The sequence below is a fragment of the Lutra lutra genome, chromosome 2, assembly GCF_902655055.1.
Source record: "Lutra lutra chromosome 2, mLutLut1.2, whole genome shotgun sequence".
NCBI classification, from domain to species: Eukaryota; Metazoa; Chordata; class Mammalia; order Carnivora; family Mustelidae; genus Lutra; species Lutra lutra.
Genome location: NC_062279.1, coordinates 139,270,037 through 139,294,647, shown reverse-complemented (window position 1 = coordinate 139,294,647; position 24,611 = coordinate 139,270,037). Strand labels below are relative to the sequence as shown.

Below are 24,611 nucleotides of genomic sequence, written 5' to 3'. Positions count from 1 at the left end.
ATTATAATTCACATAAGGCAGGTTCCCTAGGACATTGATTCACCGCACCCCCTCTGTTTCAGATATGGCCTCTCATGCGTTGGTATTTCTCCTGCTTTACTCCAGAGCCTTATAACTTTTCACCCAGACCTCTGCAGTAATCTCTTAATTGTTCTCTTTTCTCTAATCTCTTGCCTTCTGGTCTACTTCCTGAAGTTCAGCACTGATCATGTCTCTCCCTGCTGCATAGAGAGTGATGACAAAATTTTATAGCCTGAAGTTTAGGGGCCTCTGTCATTTCAGGATTAATCAATCTTTCCTACATCAGTGCCCCCTCTTTTCTAATCCTCTTAGACTGTAGTCAGTTCACACTATTTAAGGCACAAAGTCAATATTTAAGAGTGTTTCATAAATAATGAAATAAGTAAATAAACGTATGTCTTTGAGTTTTTAAGCCAGCATTCCCTCAACTTATTTCATCACAGATATTTTAGGAAATGTTATTTTCCTGGGGTTATGTTCTATATCATTAGAGGGACTGAGGGGTACAGATCAAAAAGGGAAATTAATCAAGATCCATAGTCAAGCGACTAGAACTTACACTGGGACAATATCATTTTAAAAAGGAAAAAGAAATACTCAGCACTAAACAGAAAAACAGGAGCAAGTAAGTCTCTGGTCAGTAGAAAACAGCTAAATATTTTTTCTTTAAGATTTTATTTATTTATTTATTTAGAGCATGAGGTGGGCGCAGTGGGGGAGGGAGAAAGAGACTCTCGTGCAGACTCCACGCTGAGCGTGGAAAATGACACTGGGTTTATCTCAACCACCCTGAGATCATGAACTGAGGGGCAATCGAGAGTCAGATGCTCAACTGACTGAGCCACCCAAACACCCCTGGCTGAACATCTTTTAAGATCATTTATCAACCCTGAATAAATGGTGAAGTTCTAGGAAGCCAGTTAGAAGACCTTCTCAATGACCCGAATCAGGAGTCATACCCTGGGCACAAAATCTAGATAACTAAAGTCATTAACAGGATTAGATATTAAAAGGGGAGAGGAGAATAATGCATTCTAACATAGTCACTTTGATTATCATTTGTATAAATAAAAGGCTTCAGATTGGTAGTGTTTATGTTTGTACAATCATAGGGAGGTTTCCCTCCACATAACCTTGTGAAGAAAGAGTCAGCTGAGCAGAAATACATGCTGTTTTGGAATCTATATGTGAATATAAAGTGTGAACCCTTGGGACCAAATGACAATGAGCTTCAAAAGTATATGCAAAGATGCTACTCCAAACACATGATCAGTAACATAGATGTTCTAATTTATTGGGACACTGATCGTTAGAGGATTAGAAATTTCATCTTGGCTTTATTTGCTTGCTAAATCAATGAGAATATATTGCAAAAAATTCTGGTTGTGTCACAAAATAGAGACGAAGCTTCTAATTTGGTTACTTCCCCCCCATTCCCCTCCTCTAGCACCTGGACACATTTATCTTCAAGTCCATGTTCAGATGAATCAGGGAATGCTTTGAAGCTAGTGGACCCCAATTTAGTAAGGACTTTGTTTTAGGACTTTTTAAAAGATTTTTATTTATTTATTTGTCAGAGAGAGAGAATGAGTGAGAGTGAGCACAGGCAGATAGAGTGGCCGGCAGAAGCAGAGGGAGAAGCAGGCTCCCTGCTGAGCAAGGATCCCGATGTGGGACTCGATCCCAGGACTCTGGGATCATGACCTGAGCCGAAGGCAGCCGCTTAACCAACTGAGCCACCCAGGCGTCCCATAGCTGCCTATTTTGTGGCTAATCCTCAGCCCATAAATATCTTTTTTTTTTTCTCTGAAAAAGATAGCCAACTATCCCATATTCTTGGATCTCCCTATTTCCTTTTTCCTTTGTTCCTCCAAGCATACCTACCTCACAAATCCTAGCAGTTTCATTAATCCTATTGACCCTTTGAGACTCTGTGCTGAATTCCTTCTTCTTTCCACTGTCAAGGCTCTGGACATAGTTGAAATAGAATAGAATGCTTCCATGCTTCACTACTCATTCATTTGTTATTTGTACACTAATTTCTGCTCTGAAAATTCTACTGAAAGTCAAAGACTACAAGCCACATAATTATTGAATCTGGTGACCTTTATTTACTTTGCAACCTCCTTGCTCCTGCTGCAGATTCGACTCATTGATTACACCTTTTTTTTTTTTTCTTTGATTCTGTGACTGTTTTCTGTGTTACTGTCTATTCTGCCTCCTTTCTCATGGGCTTTTCAAATGCAGTCATTCCGCAGAGTTTTGTCCTCAATTCTTATCTCTACTCATCATATACTCTCCGTGTGGGTGGCTTTATCAAATTAGCCCATGTTTTTCAGGAAAGTTCCAAACTTAGGGTATAGACCTACATAATCTAGATTCAGTCTAGAGCTGTCTTTCATGACACGTATTTAACTGAAGTCTTGTGTCAAATATAGCATGTTTAAATAGAATGCATTTTCCCCTAAAACCTTATTTTATTAACCCTTCCTCTCCTTGATCTTTCCCTATCTAAACTCTTAACATACACCCTATTATTTTTTTATTATTTGTTTTAGAATCTGCAACTCTTTACCCTTCCCCTTCACTCCCAAGCCGAAGCCCTCATCATTTCTCCCCTTGACTATTCAAATAGCCTCCTCATTGGGTTCCTCCTTATCTCCAGTTTATCCCATCCCTGCTGCAGTCCTGGCTCAAACCCTCCTTCTACTGCTGCCCCCTGCTGCCCTACGACACATAGCTAATCTCACCATTCTGCTGCTCAGGAACCCACCTCCCTTCTAGAGAGTAAGGTCGAAGTTTTTGCTGTCAATCACAAACATTTGTGAAATAGCCCCACCTTTTTTCAAAACACTGTAGCTGAATTTCTTTCAGCAAAGTAGGTGTTTATTTCTTTTAGCAAATGCCTAAAATAACTAACAAAAAAGAAATTAATTTTCTTTTTAATTCAGTTTCCCTGCCTTTATTGATTTCCTTGCTGCCCCATTATTATAACCAAAGCAGACTGTGGGTCATTCCCAAATGCACCTCACATTCTCATTTTCACACCTTTTCTTGTAATTTACGTTCACCCAATCTCACCTAATTTCTAGCCCTTGAAATTCTATTCACCCTAACTGTCCATCACAAAAGTCTATTTTTCTAAGACTTTGTCCCTGACTTTTGGATCTCTGTAGCAGGGATTAATGATAATATATGTAAACTATTTTTAGTTATACCTTGAGGTTATTCTTCCTTGGTGTATTTCATATTTTATATTCTGCCTTTTTCAAAGTTATGTAAGTCATATTGGTTTTAACCATGTACTTGTATCCAGAAACTAAATTATAAGATTCTCAAATGTATCTTATTCTCTTTTCCTAGGATTTTCATAAGCCTTCACTTTTAAGAGTTAATAACATAAATTGTAGCTTCATACTGTTATACCGTCTGCAGGGGATGGTGAGAGTAAAGGGAAAACTGGGAAATAAAAATGAGAAAAACTGGAAGGTAGGAAAAGAGAGAGAACCTGTCCTTCTAGAGAAGATGACGAACACTTGAACAGTGCTGGGACGAAAACTGAATGGATTCTTTTGGAGGGTCCTGTTCAAAGACTGGGCCAAAGTGAATGTCTGGGAATGCATAACACTAGGATATCGAGTTGGTTCGTACTCACCTCTGTCCATTTCAGATGGAACAAGGGAGCCCCAAAGCAGGACAGCATCTCTGAGAAAGGTTGACAGCATTCATTCAGCTGACCGTGATACCATGGCACCGACAGTGGTGGGAGGGGATCTAAACCTGGGAAACCCAGAACAGACTATGGAGCAGAAGGATGCAGCTGAACTTCCTCCTTGAGATTCAGGAGCTTCCGTCTCAGGGCTGAGCAGCTAAAAATAGTTCCACCTCCCTGTAGATGGCTAAGTAAGCACCGCTGCTATTTTGACGAGCTGTGGGCAGCTAGGGTGCAGCTGGATTTTCATTCTCTAACGTTCTCCAGGAAATGTTTTTAGAAAGCAACTAGAGTGGTGTCTGGGTGTCTCAGTGGGTCAAGCCTCTGCCTTTGGCTCAGGTCATGGTCTCAGGGTCCTGAGATAGAGCCCCTGTCGGGCTCTCTGCTCAGCGGGGAGCCTGCTCCTCCACCCCCCACTCTCTGCCTGCCGCTCTGCCTACCTGTGATCTCTCTCTCTGTAAGATAAATAAGTAAAATCTTAAGAAAAAAAAAATAGAAGAGTGCATTGGTTTTGCTTATGGTATGCATAAGTGAATACACCAGGATTTAGTGAAACTTAATAGCGAAGTCAGAGTGAAGGCAGGAAAACTGCTTCTGTTGATACAAGAACAAGGCTACAGGCCACAGTGGATCAGTCAGGCTGTGCAGTGAAGATGGTGCGAACTGGTCTGACTGGTTGATGGATGGAGGTGGGGTGTTTTACAGAAAGCAGAAGAATCTGGGAGATCTGAGATGCTTACCATGAATGTCTGAGAGTAGGTGAGGGTCCTTTCCTGTGCTGAGAAGGAAGAGAAGGGCTGATTTGGTATGGTGGCAGAAGAGGTAGACAGAAGATTTGGCCTTGAAATTGTGAGAGGCAAAACTTTTCCTCTACCCTCTTAGAGTCTCTGGCTGGGCCTGAGAATTAAATTGCCCTAAGACAAACAGAAAAGCATACAGATTTCACAGGTACATGGAAAGCTTTACCAAAAAATGAACCCAATGAAGTGTCAAAACCTAGATGTTTTTATACTAGACCGAAGAAAGAGAGGAAATTGTGGGAAAGTAACTAAAATATGGGGTAAGTTAACGGAAGGGAAGAATGATTTCCCTTAGGTCTGTTGCATAGAATTCTCTGTAGAGAAACGTGAGCATTGACTCCCCATCTGCAATAAGAATGTTTGCTTCTCCTCATAAGTGAAGGGCGACTTCCCCATGGGAGTTTTATTCCTGTTCTGGAGAAGAAAAGAAGAGGTCAGGGCATCCCTCTTGCACATGCTCTTTTTTAAGTGCCTTTAGCTCAAGGTAATCCTTTTCCAATGTGGCATATTTGGGAGTGGCAGATTCCGCCCGCCTTTATAATCTTAGACAAGTGAAGATGTGCTATTTGTGTCTGTAATCCAGAGAAGAGGTCTAAACTACAGAGATTTCAGATTTGTCAGCACAAAATGATGGGATAGTCAAGAGACTAGCTGAAATCCCTGAGGGAACGTATTTACAGTATAGGAAAGTAAATCCTGGGGCACCTCAACATTGGCAAGAAGGGGAGGAGAAAGAGCTGGAACATGTCTTGTTGAGGAACTCACTGTCTGCACAAGGGCTGAAATTTAGCATGAGGGGCAAGGCAGAATTTTGAGTTTAATGATTTTTACTCTTGCAAATGTGTAAGTGCCTTTGCATCATCTCATAATGATCTGATTGGGTAGATGTTAACATTCCCTTTTAGTTAGTTATTTATTTTTAAAGATTATATTTATTTATTTGACAGAGAGAGACATAGCGAGAGAGGGAACATAATCCGGGGGAGTGGGACAGGGAGAAGCAGGCTTCTTGCCGAGCAGGGAGCCCCATGTGGGACTGGATCCCAGGACTCTGGGATCATGACCTGAGCCGAAGGCAGCCGCTTAACGACTGAGCCACCCTGGTGCCCCTAACATTCCTTTTTCAAGAAATAGAAGTTTAACCAGTTAGGTAAGGAGAGAACTGAACTGATTTTCTTTACTTTTATGCAAGTCCTGATATTTATTTGTTGCTATCACTAGCTGCTACATTTCCCAGGCTACTTTCAGAATAACATCGGCTATAATTTTTCGATATATCTGGACTTTGATTTTTATTTGAGAGCTTAAGGGCCACCCCTGGAGTCAGGCCGCCTGCTCCACCTGGTCCCCAGCTCTACAAGGGAAGCTAGCTGGCTGCCGATTTACCTCGTGATTCCTGATCTGGTGCTTATTTTGGGCATGTTAATTTCCTCTTAACTTGAGGATAAAAATTATCCCGAACTCCAGGAGAGTGGCGAACTAGAGCAGTGAGACAGTGGTTGCTTATATTTTTAAGTACCAAAGGAGCAAGTACACTCACAGAATGTTATTTAGGGACTGGTTTCCTTTCTTCTGACTGTTATTCTGAAGCAATTAAAGCTAAGTCATCTTGTTGGCATTCCTGTACTAAGAAAAACTAGTTAAGTTGCATGGGAAATAGAAAATGAGTTATGGGTCTATATCTACATCTGTGTACTTATTTCTTTGTAGAATTTCCTTATTTATCTGCCCACTAAGGTACATAAGATGAAATGTGTTTTTGTTTTGTTTCTTTTAAAGAAATTTCTTTAAACAAATGTCATTCTTCATTTCGGTTCCTCTCCAGCCAGACTGATGGAAAGTCAGTCTCTGTTATTTTGAGCCTTCCTCTTGCCACAGGTCTTACCTTGCACTGAAACTTCTAGAACTTCTCTGTATCGGTCATTAGCCACTGATGTGCCCATTTCCTATTCATTGCGGTAACTTCACGCCTCTTTATTTCATTGCATCCAAACCGAACTCAAGATAAGGGAATCTTTGACAAGACCAGTGACAGGACTGAGGGCCAGCTTGCCTGGATGCATCCAGCTTCCCTCCCCCTCTAGTTGTCCTTTGTCCCCAGGCACCCACGCAGAAGGCTTCACTCCCCCCACACCAAATTTTGTCCTTTTGTCTTCTTCCCAATTAGTGCTCTCTGTCTTTATGTGTCTCTCTATCCCTTCCCTTTCCTTCTCCCTCTCCTTCTCTTTTCTCTCCCCACCCTCAAAGATCCTTTTCCCTCTCATTGGCCACCTCACATTTTCTCTGTCATGAGATTAAGGAAGGGTGGGTCTACTTAGTTCAAGCAGCTCTCACTTCCAGCACTGCTAAAATCCCTGGGACACATGCTTTAGTTTACAGCCTAAAATGTAAGAGAACACAAAATAATACCTCAAAAATGATTTTACTACTGTCTTACATACATGTAAATACAGCGATCACATTGCATATTAGTCTTGTCTTATCCAAATAAAATTAACCTCAAAAAGCTTATGCTTTTTTCTTTAGTCCTTTAATCATTTATGATATTTCTTACTGGATCTCATCCAAATAGTCTTCTTTCTAAAATTCTAAGATCAAAACTGGAATCAGTTCTCTGATAATCATCTGATGGAAGCAATTATACTTTCTACTCATTATGTCCCCCTCCTTTCTTTTTTTCTTTATGAACCTCTGAGTGGCTCAGTCAGTTAAAGCATCCAACTTTTGATTTCGGCTCACGTCTTGATCTCAGGGTCAAGAGTTCGAGCCCCCCTCAAATTAATATAAAGCATATTTAGACTTGATACCAAGGCACTTTCCTGTCTTTTCTTGAGTTGTTTTTCTGGACATATGTACTTTGTCTCTTCAAAGCAATGTTTAGATACTCTCTGAAAGTGTCACTCTGTGGAGCCTCGCTTCTTCTCTGATAAGAGGCTATTCCTATTTTCTGGACACTTTATAAAACTAAAAGAGTGAAGTGGAAGAAGAGTACAAAAAGTGATATCAGGGAGAAATTAAATCAAAATAGTCAAATAAGTCACATTTAAAAAAAAAATTCTGAAAATAGGTAAGAATGAGTAAGAACACCTTTAGAGACCGAACACAGCGTCAGCGTGCTTGGCGTTCTTTGGTTTTTACTCCCTGCCTCAACTAGCTCTTATTGAACTGTCACCTATTATGTTAGTAGAAAAAAACATGCATCTCTAGAGTGCTGCCGTTATGTTTGAATAGAATCAAAGAATCACAGGAAGGTAGAGATGAAAGTAATTTTAGAAGTCGCTTACTGTAATGTAATAACTAGCAAGAAATCACACCTTCCAGCTTCAGAGGGAGCAAGAAACCTTGTCCTTGAAGGAACCCAGTCATAAAGTGAGAGGAATATGATTTTTCCACTAGACAGACAGGGATAATAATCCCCCATCTGCCCCTTGAACAAGTTTTGTGACCCTTGTGGGCCCTTGGAGATAATAACACCGACCAGTTTGGCTGTTTGTAAGAAATAAACCAGGTAACGTCTAGAAAGCCGCCTTTGCAGGGTAGGACACGATGCAAGGGAGATCTTTTTCTTTACTTCCAACAAACTCTCTTTGCTTCCCAAGGTAGCCCAGACTTTACACTAGAAAAACTGAGTCTCTGAAATCAACCTCTTGATTTTTTTCTCTTCTCTAAGCCAATGGAGCGCTTCTGAGTCTCAATATCTTCCATCTTCGTCTTCTCTGATAAGCCGGGCTCCTCAGCTCACCATCACATCCTGGTTATTAGGCACGTATCCTCTCATTCATAGCAACTCCCCCTCCTCAAAACATGTCTTGTTTGGAAATGCATGCAGTGTCCTATGGGGAGGACTTCTGCTTCCTTTGAGGTTCTGTTTTGCTTAATACTGCTCTTTCTTTTATACCAAACTTGTCCAAGAAGACCAGAAACACTCTATGATCTGGACATTCAAAGGATTGACAAGGTCTTACATCTTCTGAGTAATTTCTTCAATTAGGGGCTTTTCTTATAATATATTTTGAATTAGATTCTGAAAACCAGTTAGAATGAAGAAACCATCTTAAACGTGGCCAGTGATCCAGTGGCCACAAAGGCTAATCTTCTTTCTAGGCCACCAGAAATTATCCCACCTCTGACATTGTTTTATCAAAATTTTCCCTGTATTTAAATAGTTGTACAGTTTCTTAAAAGTCCTGGAAATATACTTCTGATATTCTAGTTTTAAATTAAATGTTTCGAAAGCTTTGGTAATTTGACATTTAAAAGTATTTTGAGTTTTAAATTTCAGGACCTTGATCTAAATTGACACAAGAAATCTTTCTCCCCTTATTTTATCGAACTACCATATAAGCAAGCTGTGAAGCAGGCTAACTACATTCTCAGGGTCTTTTCCCTGCAATTACTATTGTAAAGCATTGGCAAGGCCTTCAGATTTAGTTTCTCCTCTGTAAAATGTGCTGTTCAACTTGAAGATTTTCTGAAGTCACTTTTACCCCCTGAGAATCTATGATTCTATGATTTCTGTACCCATCTCAAAGAGTCCTACATTATATTCATTTTTACACAGATCAACAGGCTTAAAATCTGACGCAACCCAGCAATCCAGGGCCTGAAACCTGGTGCTCTATTAAGATTGATGTATCAGATGATTGTGGAATCAAGTAAAGCTCTATAAAATATTGGCTTTGAAATCTTAGCTCATAATTTCAAGATGGTGTGCCCACAGCCCCCAACTTGGATATAATTAAATGTGAAGTGATCTCATTTTAGCACAGGAGGAAATCAGCTTTCTGGTCAGAGGAAATGTTTTTCAATTTAGTATTAATTGGGAATTTTCCTTTGGGGGAGCTGGAAGAGCTCTAACAGTTAAAGGAATAAAGTACCAAATAGCACAACTCTTCATGAATGATTACCCAGCAAGGGAAGACAGGAAGACTCTTGCTTTTGTTTTTAGCGATCTGGGTGGTTTGAGAGGGTACCTGCCTTGGGGGACATGTGATCCACCATACACCCTAGCCACCCACAGAAAAGAGGGAGAAAAACACGAATATCATCAAGTCATGCACATTGGGTTTTATTTAAGGAAATGTTTCCTCAGGTAGCAGTGATGTATTTAAAAGTGAGACATTTCTGTTTACTTGTTTTTAAGTGATGGCTTTGTCAGGTCTGTAAAGAAGAAAAAAATCATTTTCTATCCTGCAGATTCAGTAACTGCCCTTAAATGACTGATCATGTCACATTTTCAGTGGCAGCAACATGGTAATTTTTTCCATGGCGATCTACCAATGATGGTTAAAATGAGCGACTCTAGTTGGTCAGGATACCTTGCAAGGCAGCCACTAATTAATTAGTTGTTCTTCATAATCTGCTGGTGAGGAAATTCCTAATATCATTACTCAATATCAATACATACACATCCTTTGCAGTTTACCCTTGCAGAGTGCTTAAAAACTCATTTGTGGTTATGAGGAAATGACTATCTGTGCTATTCTTAGTAGAAAGAAGGAGACAGCCCCACTAGCACCCATGACCACATTGCGACATTGTCCGGGGCCTCAAGACTTAGGTTCCGCGGCAGCCGCCCCCACCACGTGGCTTTCAATTCTAGCTGAATAATGGAATTATTATGTGTGAGGCCTTTTTTCATATATTATTCTAATCTCCAGAGAAGGAAGTCAGTAAACAATAAAGTAATTCAATTATAAAACTATCTTTCCAGAAACAAAACAAAAAACCACAACCTTTTAATTTAGTAATTTTCACTTCTAAGGCAAATTCAGCAAACAGACTGGAAAACATGAAGTGTGCTCTGGCAGGTTTTTTTGTCTTGTTTTATTTTTGTTTTTGTTTTTAAATCTAGTACAAATTATTTCCCTGTATTTGGATTAAGGACTTCACAAAATCCTTTCAACTTACTTTTTGGCCAGTAGTGTACTCCTTAGCCAGACCCTATCTACAGGCAGTTCCAGAGGGAGAGAGTGTTTCTATACTATTATATTGATCGATCGTGGTTACTATTTAACCTAAATTTGTAATCAGAATATAATATTTATAATATGATTGATAGGTAGATAACAGAGAGGTAGGGTTGATCTAGGAGACTACACTTGTTTCCTAACAGGGAACACTGGAGAGGCAACAAGGTTTCAACAAAGTTAAGATTTGCTACAGATAACTTTCACTGGGTGGCTCAGTGGGTTAAGCCGCTGCCTTCGGCTCAGGTCATGATCTCAGGGTCCTGGGATCGAGTCCCACATCGGGATCTCTGCTCAGCAGGGAGCCTGCTTCCCCCTCTCTCTCTGCCTGCCTCTCCGTCTACTTGTGATCTCTCTCTGTCAAATAAATAAATAAAATCTTAAAAAAAAAACTGGACGGGAGGGAATGGTAGTGATATCAGAGAAATAATATTAGGCAAGGAAGCTTTTCCTAATCACAAAAATACTACAAAAAAACCCTACTGCCTAGGAGCACCTGGGTGGCTTAGTCCTTAAGCGTCTGCCTTCAGCTCAGATCATGATCTCAGCGTCCTGGAATCGAACCCGCATCGGGCTCCCTGCTCAGCAGGAAGCCTGCTTCTTCCTCTCTCACTCTCCTTGCTTGTGTTCCCTCTCTCCCTGGGTCTTTCTCTGTCAAATAAATAAATAAAATATTTAAAAAATAAATTAATTAAATTAAATATAATAAAACCTACTGCCTATTTCCTACCTAATGTGCCATAGAATGCTGAACAGGCAACCAGGTCACTCATACGGTTGACAGTGGGAATTATGCAAGTCCAGAATAACTCTCCTCTTGCTCAATAAACCGTGCGTCTTATTCAGAGATGCTGCTATTTAACATTGTCCCTGGCTCCAGAGTCCTTAGATCTTCCCAAAGAACAAGGAAACACCAGAGCACAGCACAACATGACTGAACTTTAAACTAAGTCAGACAGATGCTCAAAGTAATTCTCACCGCTGCTGCCTGGGTGGCCAGTGACGCGGTGAAATGCCTCATCACGAGTGCCTGTGTCGGAGGTTTTCAGGGGCCGCACCTGGTTGAAGGGGGCCTGGAAGCTCCGGGGCTGGTGCGCACGGCACTCTTCCTGAGACTGAGTAACAACCAGTTTTCTGCCTCAGAACCTGGAGGAGCTCATCAAGATCAAACCACGCCTTGACACCTGAGATTGAAATTGACACCTGTGACTAAAATTCTGAAAATTCTGACAACTGATGAAATAGAACCTAGAATTTTTATTTTCGACTCACATGAGCATGGCAGATTTCAGACGTACCACGATGGTTGCCACTTTTTTAAGCCCAATTACCAACGACCGTTTTTCATGTGCACAGAAAATCTGTTCTTTTCCAAAGAGTCGCTCTGCAGATACGGATCTCTTTTCAGATCAGGAGTCCCTTGGAAATAGATTTGGCCTCATCTAAGTAAGATGAGCAGCAGAACACATAGTTCATGAGCCGAGCTAACAGGAGGGTGCTGAGTCGGGTTTTGTTCAATGAATCGTATGGCTGGCCAGGATGACATGTCGGGTGTTTCATTCATTTTAAACACCAAACCATTTCCATAGATCATTTTTATAACTGTAAATGCATTTTGTAGTATAGTGACAATAGATGGCGTGTTTCAAGGTGCCAGGAATGTCCGTTTGCTTCACTACATACTGTGTTTCTCATTTTGTTTTCTGAAGATGTATTTATCAGATTTTTATGGGTTGATCCATATTTTAGTTTTATTCATGTAGTCTTATTGATTGGTGCTGTTATGCTTATGCGATTGACTCTTCCGGGTACATACACATTCAGCCCACGTGAATATCATCTTAGTGTCTCTCTGTTCCCTCTTGCACAAAAAGCAAAAGGAATCTCCTTTTTTTTAATGCAGTTGTCAATGTAGTACAGGAAGAAAAAGATGCGCAGGATGCTTTTGGGGCTGTTTAGCATAAAAACTCCATCTGAAACAGCTGTGTTATGTAACATAATGTGTTGTATTTCAGGATATTTAAGGTTGAGTTTCTTTCCTGTGTGAATGCTATACTATTTTCTTTTCTCCCCTGACTCCCCCTCCCCACCCCTGTTTAACAGCAGACAAACCCAGGGAGCACTGAATGAATCCGATGATCCCGAAACAGGCTGTCTAACTGATAACAAGCCAACTTCTCGACACTTCTATCCTGTCGCCTTGCTGCTTGTCAGCTCACACCTGCTAGTTGTGTGGCTTATTCTAAGTCTTGCGTTACTATTAGCCAAATACCAATAAGTTTTATGTTGTATTCCTTTCTTTTCTACAAATGACAATGGACTTTAAATTACGGGGGGTGATGCTGTAATATTTCTACATTTTCAAATTCACAGAATTTAAAAAAAAAAAACAAATGTTTGAATTGTGTTTTGTTTGTTTTTCCTAAAAATCTACAAAAAGAAATACTATGCATTAAAGGAATTATTTTGCTCTTTTGTTCATGGAAAATTGTTTCCCACTGTTAACTAGCTCAAAAGAATTTTTAAATTACTGTCTTTGGAATAAGACAAAGAACAGAATCCTGAAAGCTTGAAGTTCTGCACCTCCCGTTTCTCTTCCCATTCAGTTTATCAAAAACAATTAAGAATGAATTGGCACAATGCGCTGAAACCCTGAGACAAGTTTTAGAGATGTGGGAGGTTCCAGACTTATTTCCACTGTGCTAATATCATTGTTGCCGTCCGCTGATAGAACCTTCTGTTTGATTCCTTAACCTGTGAGTTATGTTAGTTCTTGGCTTCAATTGACTCTTCACTGTCACGCAATTTTATGGAGAGAGTGGCTCTTTATGTTTTGTAATTAAATTAACCTGTTTGTAACTATTGTTTGGGTTAATTTGGCTCTCGGAGTACTTTTCTATTCTTTTTAACCAGGTCTTGTTCGTGTCCCACATGCCATTTTCAGCATCTGTGACTTTTGTACTGTCTGTGCACAAGCCCCCTTCCTTTATAAAGCGGAGACTTGGACCAGGCTGTTGGGAAAGCCATTCTTCTCTTCGTTGCACAGCTAAAATAATGAAGTAAAATAGAGATGAAATTTTCCTTTAAAAATCTATAGGGCCAGACTTAATCAATTAAATGCCTTATTCTTAGAACCTGCATCCTTAGGGCTACATGTAGATTTTAATGTGTTTTAAAGAGACTGAGAAGTTAATTTGTGGAAAAGTTATTTAAAAAAAAAAGGCAGATATATTTATGAGACTAAAGTGAAGCTGTATTGTGAGCAAATTATATTTAAAGAGTTTATTAAACCTTAAATATCTGTTAAGAGCAAAGAGACTTGAATCATCTCTTTCCGAGGGCAATAACGGTATTGGGCCTGGCCTAGGATTTAACTTTGTAAGATGTATCATCATTTGTGGGGAAAAAAAATGTAGAGTTGAATCTTTGTTATTTTTACTTGGACTGTTGCTGCAACTCTGCATTGAACAAATAAAGCATATTTATTTATTCTGTTTCATGAAGTTGTACTTTTTCCCCTTTCACCAGAGAAGGATGCCGCATAGAGAATGTACTGAAGAATGTCAAATGCAGGAAGTATGCTTTCAACATGCTACAGCTGATGGCTTTCCCCAAATACTACCGACCTCCAGAGGGGACTTATGGAAAAGCTGACACCTAACTTTACCAACATGCAAATAAACAGGAACACAAACACGCTTCAGTCGGATAATCTCCACCCTTTTAACTTTTTTACTGTCACGAATTTGTGGAGGGAGGTGATCAGGGATGTTTGCCCAGATCTAGGCATTATTTGAATTAGGTGTTAGCATATTACTCTGAAAGAAATCCATTTACAAAATCTCAAGTAACATTGTGATTCTAGTTCTTGGTCTCAATGCATCGCCCCTCGCTGGCTGAGATCAGCTCAGGACGGGGACATTTCATTCATGGAGTCCCTCAGCCAGAGGCATTCTGAGGAGATGTAGGCTGCCACAGAGGTAGGACAGGTGACTCAAAGAGGGACTCTTGACCTCCAAAGCGAAGACAGGAGAGGGGGAAAGGGGAGGGAGACTCAGACATGTTATTCCACAGCTGTTCTTACGTGTAAACTTAGAGCCCATATTTGTGGGACTTGGAAAATATTTTTCCAGGGAATTAAAATTCGGTAACGTCAACGCATGAACTTGACGGCAGAAGCGGGTTGCTGGTGTGCTTGTAAAGACTTGGGGCCTCTGGGCAAGATGAGACCAGTCCTCCCGCACAGGTAGATGACAGTGTTAGCAACATGGTGAGAGACTTTTCCACAACATGCTATCTTTTCAAAACTCTGATGAGAGTCATGTGACCCCATTACAGAAGTGGTGATAGAAAAAGTTGAATGTTTAGTAGAAAAAACATGACGAGGAACAGCTACTGCAAGGAAATGAAAGATGATCAGCCTGCTGATGTCAAATGTGAAAATCCCCATCAGCCTGAACTTTATGTAGCCAAGTTCATAAGAGTCAATAAACTATCTTTGTGATGTTTCCCAGTAGTCCTCTTGTTACAGAATATAGATGGTGGAAGTGTGCGTGTCTGGCATAGATGACTATATGTGAATAAACATTTTAAGACCTATGCAGCCATAACTAATGATAAACTCAAACAATTATTTCTGGTAACCTGAATTTGGAATTTATTCTCCGGAAAATTGCACCATAGGTTTTCCAAAATTCCAAATTAGAAATTGCTTTGGAGATCATCTTGTATAAGGCCCATGTAACTGGGTAAATTAAAGCACCAGGAAGATATGCACCCCAGTCATCCAGCTAGATAATTTTAGAACCATGATTACAATCTCTTCTTACCTTCCTGGCCTGTGGATTGTCTATTCTCCAAATTGCCATGCTAAAAATATACATGAAAATTGTGGGAGAATGCTAGTTAGTTAAATAGAATTTGGCATTTATTGCCAGAATTGAGCCTTGGAGTATAATGGTCTGAATAAATGAAACCCGTTTTCTCCAGATGTTAAGAGTTTATTCTTTTTCCTCACTCATTGGAAGAGTATGCTATCCAGAGCATAAATCTCCCCTTGGAAATGCTGGAGGGCTGTTACATAGACTTCTCCTGGCTGTGCCCACATTCAGTGGGTGATATTATGGTTTTTTTTCATAGCTAGTGTGACAGCTTCTTGGCTAAGATGTCTGTTGAACTAAGGACTCCAAACAGATCTCTAGGTTCATGTTGGGTTTTTCAGATTACTACAAATTTTTGATAACTATTTGGTGCCTTTCATACTAGAATTTTCAAACCATTATTTTAGCTAGTGACTTGTGGGCATTGTATTTGAGATCATCTACAAACAGTTTCCAGATTTTTCAATAAAAAGATGCAGTGTACTATGGATCTATTTACAGACCAAGTTTCTTGGTGTTCTCCCTTATGCTTCATTCTCCACTTCAGTGATTAAATGTAATTTTTGAATTGGTCAATTTTATTTGAAAATGATAGGATTTGGGTTATTTCCATGATCCCATTGGATTTAAATAAAGAGGTTGGGGTGACAGAGGTTTCCTTGAGTAACAATGAAGCCACGTTCAGTATATCAAAGAGTGGTCTGTGTTCCAAGAGACCTTAAATGAAAATGTATCATCTTATAAATATTCTTATAAAGTCATTTTTGTTTGTATTTTTAAAAATGAGAACTCTTGACTCAGATACAGAAAAAAATATTTATTAAATAAAAAATCAATAAGTAGGGTCTTCTATTTGGGGAAGATATCCCAAAGATATATTTTCTTTCTTTTTTAGTAAGTTCTGGAGATTACTGCAATACAAATCCATAGAAGTTATCTTTAATTATTAGCAGAGTCATCTGCCTTTCCCTTTATAAAGCCTGTGTCTGTGCATACTGTTAAAAGTGGATTTAACCAAGAAAATTCATGTTTCATACCAACAGCAATACTGCTCCCTTCCTGAGAGCTATTCCAAGTACTATTGGAAATCCACCTCACTATTTCTTAACTTTTTGCAGTTTCCTAGATCAAAGACCAAATGTTAGAAAGTTTTAAGATCTCCTTTGTAAAAACACAGCCTAGTCATGCTTTCCTCTCTCTCTTTTTATTTAAAATATACACGAGCAGACCTATTTCAAGAGATCAGATTGAGCCAGAAACTGAACCAAGAAAATGACATTTCCAAACAAGATAAAAAAATTTTTTGGCTAAAAATATGTTTCCCTCTAATGCGTTATCAAATGCAGATATCAATTCTGTAGAGCTGTTTGCAGAGTTCTACAGAAAACATATTTAAAAACAAGGGAAGGCGAAATCTTGATTATGTTTGACCCAGTGACAAAAGACCCAGAGCCTGAAAATGTTCCACGAAACAGCTCAACATTAAAGTTTCAAATATTTGATTGAAGCAGACCCACATTTGGATGCATTCGTTAATTTCCCATGTGGTTGTTTGGTTTTTCTTTTTTTTCTTTGTAAATACCGTCTTGGATCTTGTCTGTATCCTGCCAAAACAATCCTTTGGTGTTTAGTCAGTCCAGTAATCCCATGAGTCAGAGCCACAGTTTGATCCTGCTGACAAATTGTGCTAAAATGACCAACTAATTAGAGCAGTATAGCATGTGACTAACCTCCAGTTCTTACTTTATAAGACAGATCCCTGTTTTTGTTCTGAAAATCTGTGAAGTCTTAAAAGCCAGCATCTGGGTGGAAGATACTTTCCTTTTTCCCCCTTTTTCCCCCTCCATCCACTACGTATGGTATTTTGCATGAAATAAGACTCTGAGTGGAAAAGGAAAAGATCTGTATGGAGTAATGCTTTTCTTCCCAACAAATCAAGCCCCTCCTTGTGTAAAGTATGATGCATGAACCAAGGAGAAAGGATACCAGTGGTGCACTAGAACTGAATCATGCAGACTCGTGAGAGTTAAATTTAACTCTCATTAAATTTTCAGGAAATTTGTGAGCCGGTTGTTAAACACACCATCATGAATTATTAAATTATCAAAAGCAATTAAATACATTTTATTAAAAACAAGGATCATGATCAAAACTTACTACTTCCTAATTGTTTTCCTTCATTTTACTCTTTACCTGTGCTTCTGAGGTTATTTATGTCCATTATCTCTGCACAGTGGAAACACTATATCATCATGGGCTACTCTGCATCTCTTCCTGACTCCACACCCAGAAACATCAGGTGGGTAGCTTGAAATTGACCACAGTGGGAGTATTTACATCCAAAAATGACCCAGTGTTGCAAACTGGGACCTTTAATTCCTGGAAAACCAGTTGTTAAACATTTACCAGCATACAACTGAATTCCACCTTTTTTCTCCAGCAAACAACAAATAATTGAAAACATTATGAAAGTATTAATATAGCATTAAGTGCAATCAGGCATCTTCAGATGGCTACAATTTTGTTTTGGTTGTTCCCCTTTTTAAAAACACCTATTACACTATAAGTAATATTTGATGTTTATATGTTCTTCATAATTAAATTATATACTCATACAGATGCATTTAAAAATGTATCTCTCTTGATGTTCTGCAAGGGAAATCTTAGCAATGCAGCCTTAGCATAAGCAATAACAACCATGGGCTAAATTCAGAGAAATGTTAGCCTAATTAGAATATCACCGAAAATGTGCTTTAGTATAAGTTTTTAAGCTTATAATTTTAGCATTTTCTAAAAGCAGAAAAAATGCTACCATATCACTGTGTCCAGATTCTAATAAGTATAGTTCGGTTTAAATCCACACTGTTAGATTAGGCAAATTAAACTCTGGCCGTATGCTAGAACATTACAGATGTTTTGGATGTTTGATTTCCAAGCAGGATGGCATATCAGTTGTCTAATTCAATATGCAGGGCACCTTTTGTAATCTTTAGGAAATAAATTAATGTTTATCACAGATTTAAGAAACTGGCCCGAGAAAAACCATGATCAGCAGTTAGGGAGGGAAGCGAGCCTGTTGAACATCCCTAATAGCTGGAGGCTTTACAAATAATGCACCACTGAAGAGAATGATTTGCTGAGCGTTGTGTGGTTGATTGACAATTTTAGTGTGAATTGACATTCATTTAGCTCAGCTGCAGTCGGCAGAAGCTATGCTTTTTTCCCCCATATTTATATTTTATTGCTTTACAAAGAAAGTCCCAATATATTACATCCTTTGTTTCTTTGGCAGTTCTAAGTTAGAACTTTCTACCCACACAGATGCTACCTATAACAAAACTATCTTTAAGAAGAGGAAAATAAAATCAGTGTTTAGATAAAATATTGTGAGCCAATTAGGTATCAAGCTAAGGTATGGAAATTTGGATTTTTACTTTCTGAGTCATGGTGCACATTAATCAGTCTTCAAATCTTATTTCTAAGCACATAAGAGAGTCTAAAGTATTTCTGATGTCAAAGAAACAAAGCCTCTCTGGCTACTAGTACAAAGGAAGTAAGAAAAAGAATTATAAGGTAATATCAGCCAAAAAATAAATTGTACATGCAATTAGCTGTCCTCAGCTTGAATATCATAGATTATGTGAACATTTAGAATTATAAATCAGAAAAAGAAAAAAAGGCTCACAATGAAGTATAGTCCCCGGAGAGTGAATATCAAGAAAGAGAAGGCCTAATGCAAACAATGGTTCCTGATAAGCCAGACCTTGTTTATCTTTTAGTAAACTGAGTTCCTTAAGATGATGTTGCACTTTCCTACTCATAGCATGAATATATTCACAGGCTTCCTAAAATCACTGAAATGACTCTATAGTCACAAAAGAGCATACATAATCCAGCAGTCCAACTCTAATGATCACTTGGTACGATTTCATTGTCTAGCAGGCAATATTGACGCACGTATTAGCAAGATTGCTTTCCCATTAATATAGGTCCTATGATGTTTTTATATCACTGTCAATATTAAAACAATATTTGATGTCAAAGGACTTTTCAGACTTTTCAAGGCAGGCTCCACAGATGTGTAAGTGGAGAGACACTCCCGTTTCCTTGCACAAATGTGTTCTTTGTACACATATACTTCTCATGTGAATATTTTATTATACTGTTTAACCTAACATCTAATTTTCAGACTCTTGTGGTACTTATCTGAAATGGTGGCATTTGTTTTCTTTTTATGTTAAGTATATATTCTAGATGAGCCAATAATGTGTATTCCTAGGAAATGGGGCAGAGATAGGTTAGATCATGTTATACTGGCATTTGAAGAAAAATCATTTTATTTTGTTGTTCCATGTAGACCATATTCATTGTACACTGTGTGTATATTTTTGTTTAAATAAATGTGATTTTTATTTTTTTCTGTTTCCGTCTTTTTCTCCCTATCACACATTTTTTTTTTCATTTTCATCAGCGCAGCAATGTCTAAAAGCTAATTTATATAGCAGAAGAGTGTCCTAAATAATCGTTCAAAGACAATAGACTAGTTTTTGGCTAGACCACAATTACAGTGCAAATTTTACATCGATTCTAGGTTAGTCCCATATTCACTAGCAGAATGTATCCTTAAGGGTTGCCATTCTGTAGGAATAAGATCAGCCAAGGTCTAGAAAAAAGTTCAAGAACCAGATGTCAATGCTTCAACACTGGGCAGATCACTGATCTTTGTAGCCCAGATGCTGGTGGAGTCACTTGAGCAAACGAACTAACTTCTCCTTACAGGCTAGCTGGATCTGATCATTCATAACTCATTAGAGTAGCTGATACTAGAACGCACATTCCAAAGTTGTAATTATATCTTGTTGCCAAAAAATTTACCAAACAAGGCATGTAAAAAAAGAATGGAGTTTTGCCATCTGGAGCATTTCAAGAACATTGCTGATCCTGCAGCAAGAAACATTCCCCTCTGTCATGTCATCATCATTAATATATGTTCCTACTAACATGTCTTTCTACATCTGAGTGGGAACAGTATGTAGGTAGCCTCATGGTGGGACAATGCATAATGAATTAGGGCAAAATGCTGCCTACCGTCAAACCAGAAGCGGGAGTGCTCTGCTGTCTTAAACCTCCACACAAAGGTACCTTGACTGTTGTAAGTGACATTCCCACTCAAAGTCACCACACAACAGGGACTCAGAAAATGTGTTCCAGGGCCGTGTTTCGGTATCTCCAGAGGGTAGAATCAGGATATCAAACCAGCTCCCACTCAAAGCAAAAATAGTCACATGGCATGATTCTGTGGGTCCCTATAGCAACAAACACCGAGTTCTCTGTTCTCCCGATGGTCCTGATGAATCAGGGTGACTGAAGAACCAGTTTTTTAAATGAATATTAAGTGAAAAGGGAGTTGTGAAAGCATATTTGGGTAAAATACCAGGAATGTGGTGTTCAAATGTTAAGAACTTTCCACTTCCTAATCCATATGACTTTGCTGCTAGAGCCCTTGGTTACAGAATTTGGTGACAGCAAGGGTGATAATGATCTGCTTTTTGCTTAGTCGGGTGGCTTCTCAGTTTTTAAACCAACTGACCATCAGCCACCACGTCCCTTGTGGATTATTCCCTTCCTCTGACCTGAGCATGCTCTCCTAAACATTCTTTAGGCTCAGTTACTGTGTCTACTTCCCCTGCCGATTCCTTCCATTCAGGAATTGCCCAGAAGTTTAGGTCAAGGTCTCTGTTATTTCTAAGGAGAAAACCAAACACCAGCTAAAGAATGTGGACGTTGAAGTCACAGTGTCTGGATGCAGATCTTGGCTCCCCCAACTGAATGCAGACACATGTCAAGTTCCTCTACATCTTCCTGCTCTGATCTGTAGAATGAGGGTTGTAGTAGGACTTAGTATTTCTTGGTGAAAAGGAGGTGTGAAAGTGTATGTCTAGCCCTTTGCCCCGTGCCCATTGTGACACCCAGTACCCATTCCCAGTTTAGTCCCCTGAAGCCCCATCATCTGCAAATAAAGGTTGGCAGACTAACTCCATGTTCTCAGGACATTCACCATGACAATTCAGGATATCTGGGGTTCTGCCATTGAGACCCCCCGGCACCATATTTGGAAGGCAGAAGGAAAACAGCCAAGAGCTGGAGGGGATTGACCCCTTCTGCCCCAGCAGGAGCAGCAGTTGGATTCCAATTTCTACTGCCGGTTCCCCAGCTTGCCACTAGGAGTGGCTGTGACCTCCACAGTGGTCACAGCAGAGCATTTTCCAGGCCTGTAGGTGCCAAAAGTAATTTCTGACAACTGGACCAGAGGTGCTTGAGGCCAGAAGCTTGACAAGAGTCTGCTTGGGACATGAAGTTCCTCTAGCCATTCCCATGACTAAATAAACATCAAATTCTCCATAATACACATATTCAATTTTTTTTCTCTGCTAGAAATAACCAGACTGGGTTCTTTCCCCACACTAAACACTGACTGGTGATACTGCCAGTCTATAAGACATACTCAATACATTTCTTTTCAGTAGTTGTTGCTGATTAACTGATTTATCTTTTTTTTTTAAAGATTATTTATTTATTTGACAGACAGAGATCACAAGTAGGCAGAGAGGCAGACAGAGAGAGAGGAGGAAGCAGGCTCCCCGCCAAGCAGAGAGCCCAATGTGGGACTCGATCCCAGGACCCTGGGATCATGACCTGAGCCAAAGGCAGAGGCTCAACCCCCTGAGCCACCCAGGCGCCCCAACTGATTTATCTTTGATTTTTCAGCTGGGCTGTAGTGCCACCTTTTCCAATATTGTTTGGCCATTTCTGAATGTATCTGTTTGGGGGTGTTCATACCTCCCAGGTCACACACAGCCCTCTCAGCTTTCCTGTCTGTTCATGCATCTGTGCCCCAGTCACATAGGTTTACAAGCTCCAGTCAGCTTTAACTTGTCCATCTCCATCAACATATCAACGTTCTGTTGGTCACTAGATCTATACATTTTACCACCACATAACCTCCTGTTACTTTCCTTTCTTCTGACCACAGCTATTACTTTTGTACCCAGCCTTTGTTATCCTCAGAATTATAGCTTTGTCCAAGCTAAATGAAGTGTGATATTCAATGACAGCCATGATTTGGCCTCGCCTTCCCTACCAAGGCTTTCTATCTCCTGCACCTCTGTCCTCCATAGGTAACCACACTAGGAGCCAGCATATACAACATATCCCTTAGACACACACACACACACACACACACACAGTCTCTCTCTCTCTCTCTCTCCTAGGTTTTCTCTGAACTATTTCCTTTTTCCCACCATTCCCCCAAACTATTGCTCCAAGTTTAACTCATATGCTTCTTATTCCAGAGCAGTCTTCCCACATCACTCTAAATGGAATGAGTCTCCACTATTCTAATCTTTCCTTACTATGCCCTGTAGAGTTCATTCATTTGTACATTTCTTCTTTGATTTATTTAGCAGATACTTTAGAGTGTCTGTGTTGCTGGCAGGCAGCTGGAGCTTCATGGTTAGCAGCAGGCAAGAGGCTTGTCTCTTCCATTCACAGACCTCACTGTCCAGTTTAGTGGTGGAAGCAGACAAAAGGGAAACCAACTAACAAAACAAAAGCATAATTATTAGTTATCATGCTTGATAGGAAATGTATAATCTAGGTATTCTGGCAGAGAATCATGGTGTAGGTGAGAGGTACCCTTGCGTTAGGTAGGGGGTCCGGGATCATCTCTGAGAAGACATCTCTTAAATGAAGCCATAAAGGGGGAGGATGCTCAAGGAAAGGGAGAGAGGTACAAGCACAGACAGTGTGCCTGGGGTCGTGCATGAACCACAGAGTACAGGGCCGGGGGAGAGATGAGATTAGGCTTAGAGAAAGGCTTCCAGACCAGGAAAGGGAATTCAAGCTTTGTTTTATGTGCAATTAGAAGCAATTACAAAGTTCCAAGCAGGGGAACAAAAGTGACTAGTTTACTTTTTTTTTTTTTAAAGATTTTATTTATTTATTTATTTATTTATTTGAAAGATAGCATGAGCGAGGAGAAGGTCAGAGAGAGAAGCAGACTCCCCGTGGAGCCGGGAGTCCGATGCGGGACTCGATCCCGGGACTCCAGGATCATGACCTGAGCTGAAGGCAGTTGTCCAACCAACTGAGCCACCCAGGCGTCCCACTAGTTTACATTTTTAAAGGATCACTTCAGGAGCAGTGCAGAGGCTGGATCATGAGGAACCAAAAGTGAAAGTGGCGAAGCAGCTAGAAGGAAAGCGCAGGCAGTGAGCCATGTTGCTAGACTGGGGCAGAGACAGTAGAAACAGAGAGAAGCAGAGAGATCCGTGGAACGTTCCAGGAGTGAGAATAGCAGGACTTGTTGGAGGACTGATGTTGGGGGAGCTCGAGGGTATGGGAGTGACTGGGAAGTGGTGGTGACATATGGAGATGCAGAAGGTAGGGGAGTAGGTCTGTGGGGAAACCAGTTGTTTGGCATCAAACATGGAAGGTCTAACTGCCTAAGTCATCCAAATCCAAGCAGAAATTCAGGTTTGCCCATGGAGATGAATCTAGGGTTCAGAAAAGAGTCTAAAGTGGGAATAGAGGAGTGTAAGCTGTCAGCAGGTGTAAATGAACGCAAACACTTGGAATGGTTGTCAGCACTTGTTGGCCGAAAGTGCCAAAAACTTAACTAACTGAAACAAAGGCAATTTCTTTTTTTTTTTTTAAAGATTGATTGATCAATGGATTGATTTGACAGAGACAGAGAGAGCATAAGCAGGGGGAGGGGCAGAGGGAGAGAGAGAAGCAGGCTCCACAAGGAGCAGAAAGTGGACACAAGGCTCAATCCTAGGATTCTGGGATTGTGACCTGAGCCTAGGGCAGATGCTTAACTGACTGAGCCACCCAGGCATCCCCAAAAGGCAATTTCTTGACTCATCAATGGAAAAAGAGCAAGGCTGAGGCTTTAGGCATATCTGTCACATGATATTTAAATGATAATTTTAGTTCTCTTTCTCATTCCTACTCTTTCTCTCTGTCTCTCTCTCATTTCTATCTTCTCTGTTTCTATTCCCACACCCATGGATTTTTTTTTGGGGGGGGGGCAGGGCGCAGGAGAGTGTTTTTTCCTCTTAGTGTAATATTCCAGAAAGTCTCTCCCAGTTCCAGGCTCACATGGTATTTTAACGTAAGTCTCATGAGGAAAAAAGAGATGCTTTCTCTCCCAGCAATCATGTGAATC

General features: G+C 40.0%; 1 protein-coding gene across 1 annotated transcript in view; it reads left to right on the top strand.

The window, feature by feature from the left end:
- INPP4B (inositol polyphosphate-4-phosphatase type II B) overlaps positions 1 to 19,798 on the top strand; it is an 832,665-nt gene extending 812,867 nt beyond the window's left edge. The window contains 1 exon segment of the mRNA XM_047718523.1: positions 14,031 to 19,798. Coding sequence (XP_047574479.1) covers positions 14,031 to 14,163 — 133 coding nt within the window. The 3' untranslated portion in view covers positions 14,164 to 19,798.
- The last annotated feature ends 4,813 nt before the right edge of the window (positions 19,799 to 24,611 follow it).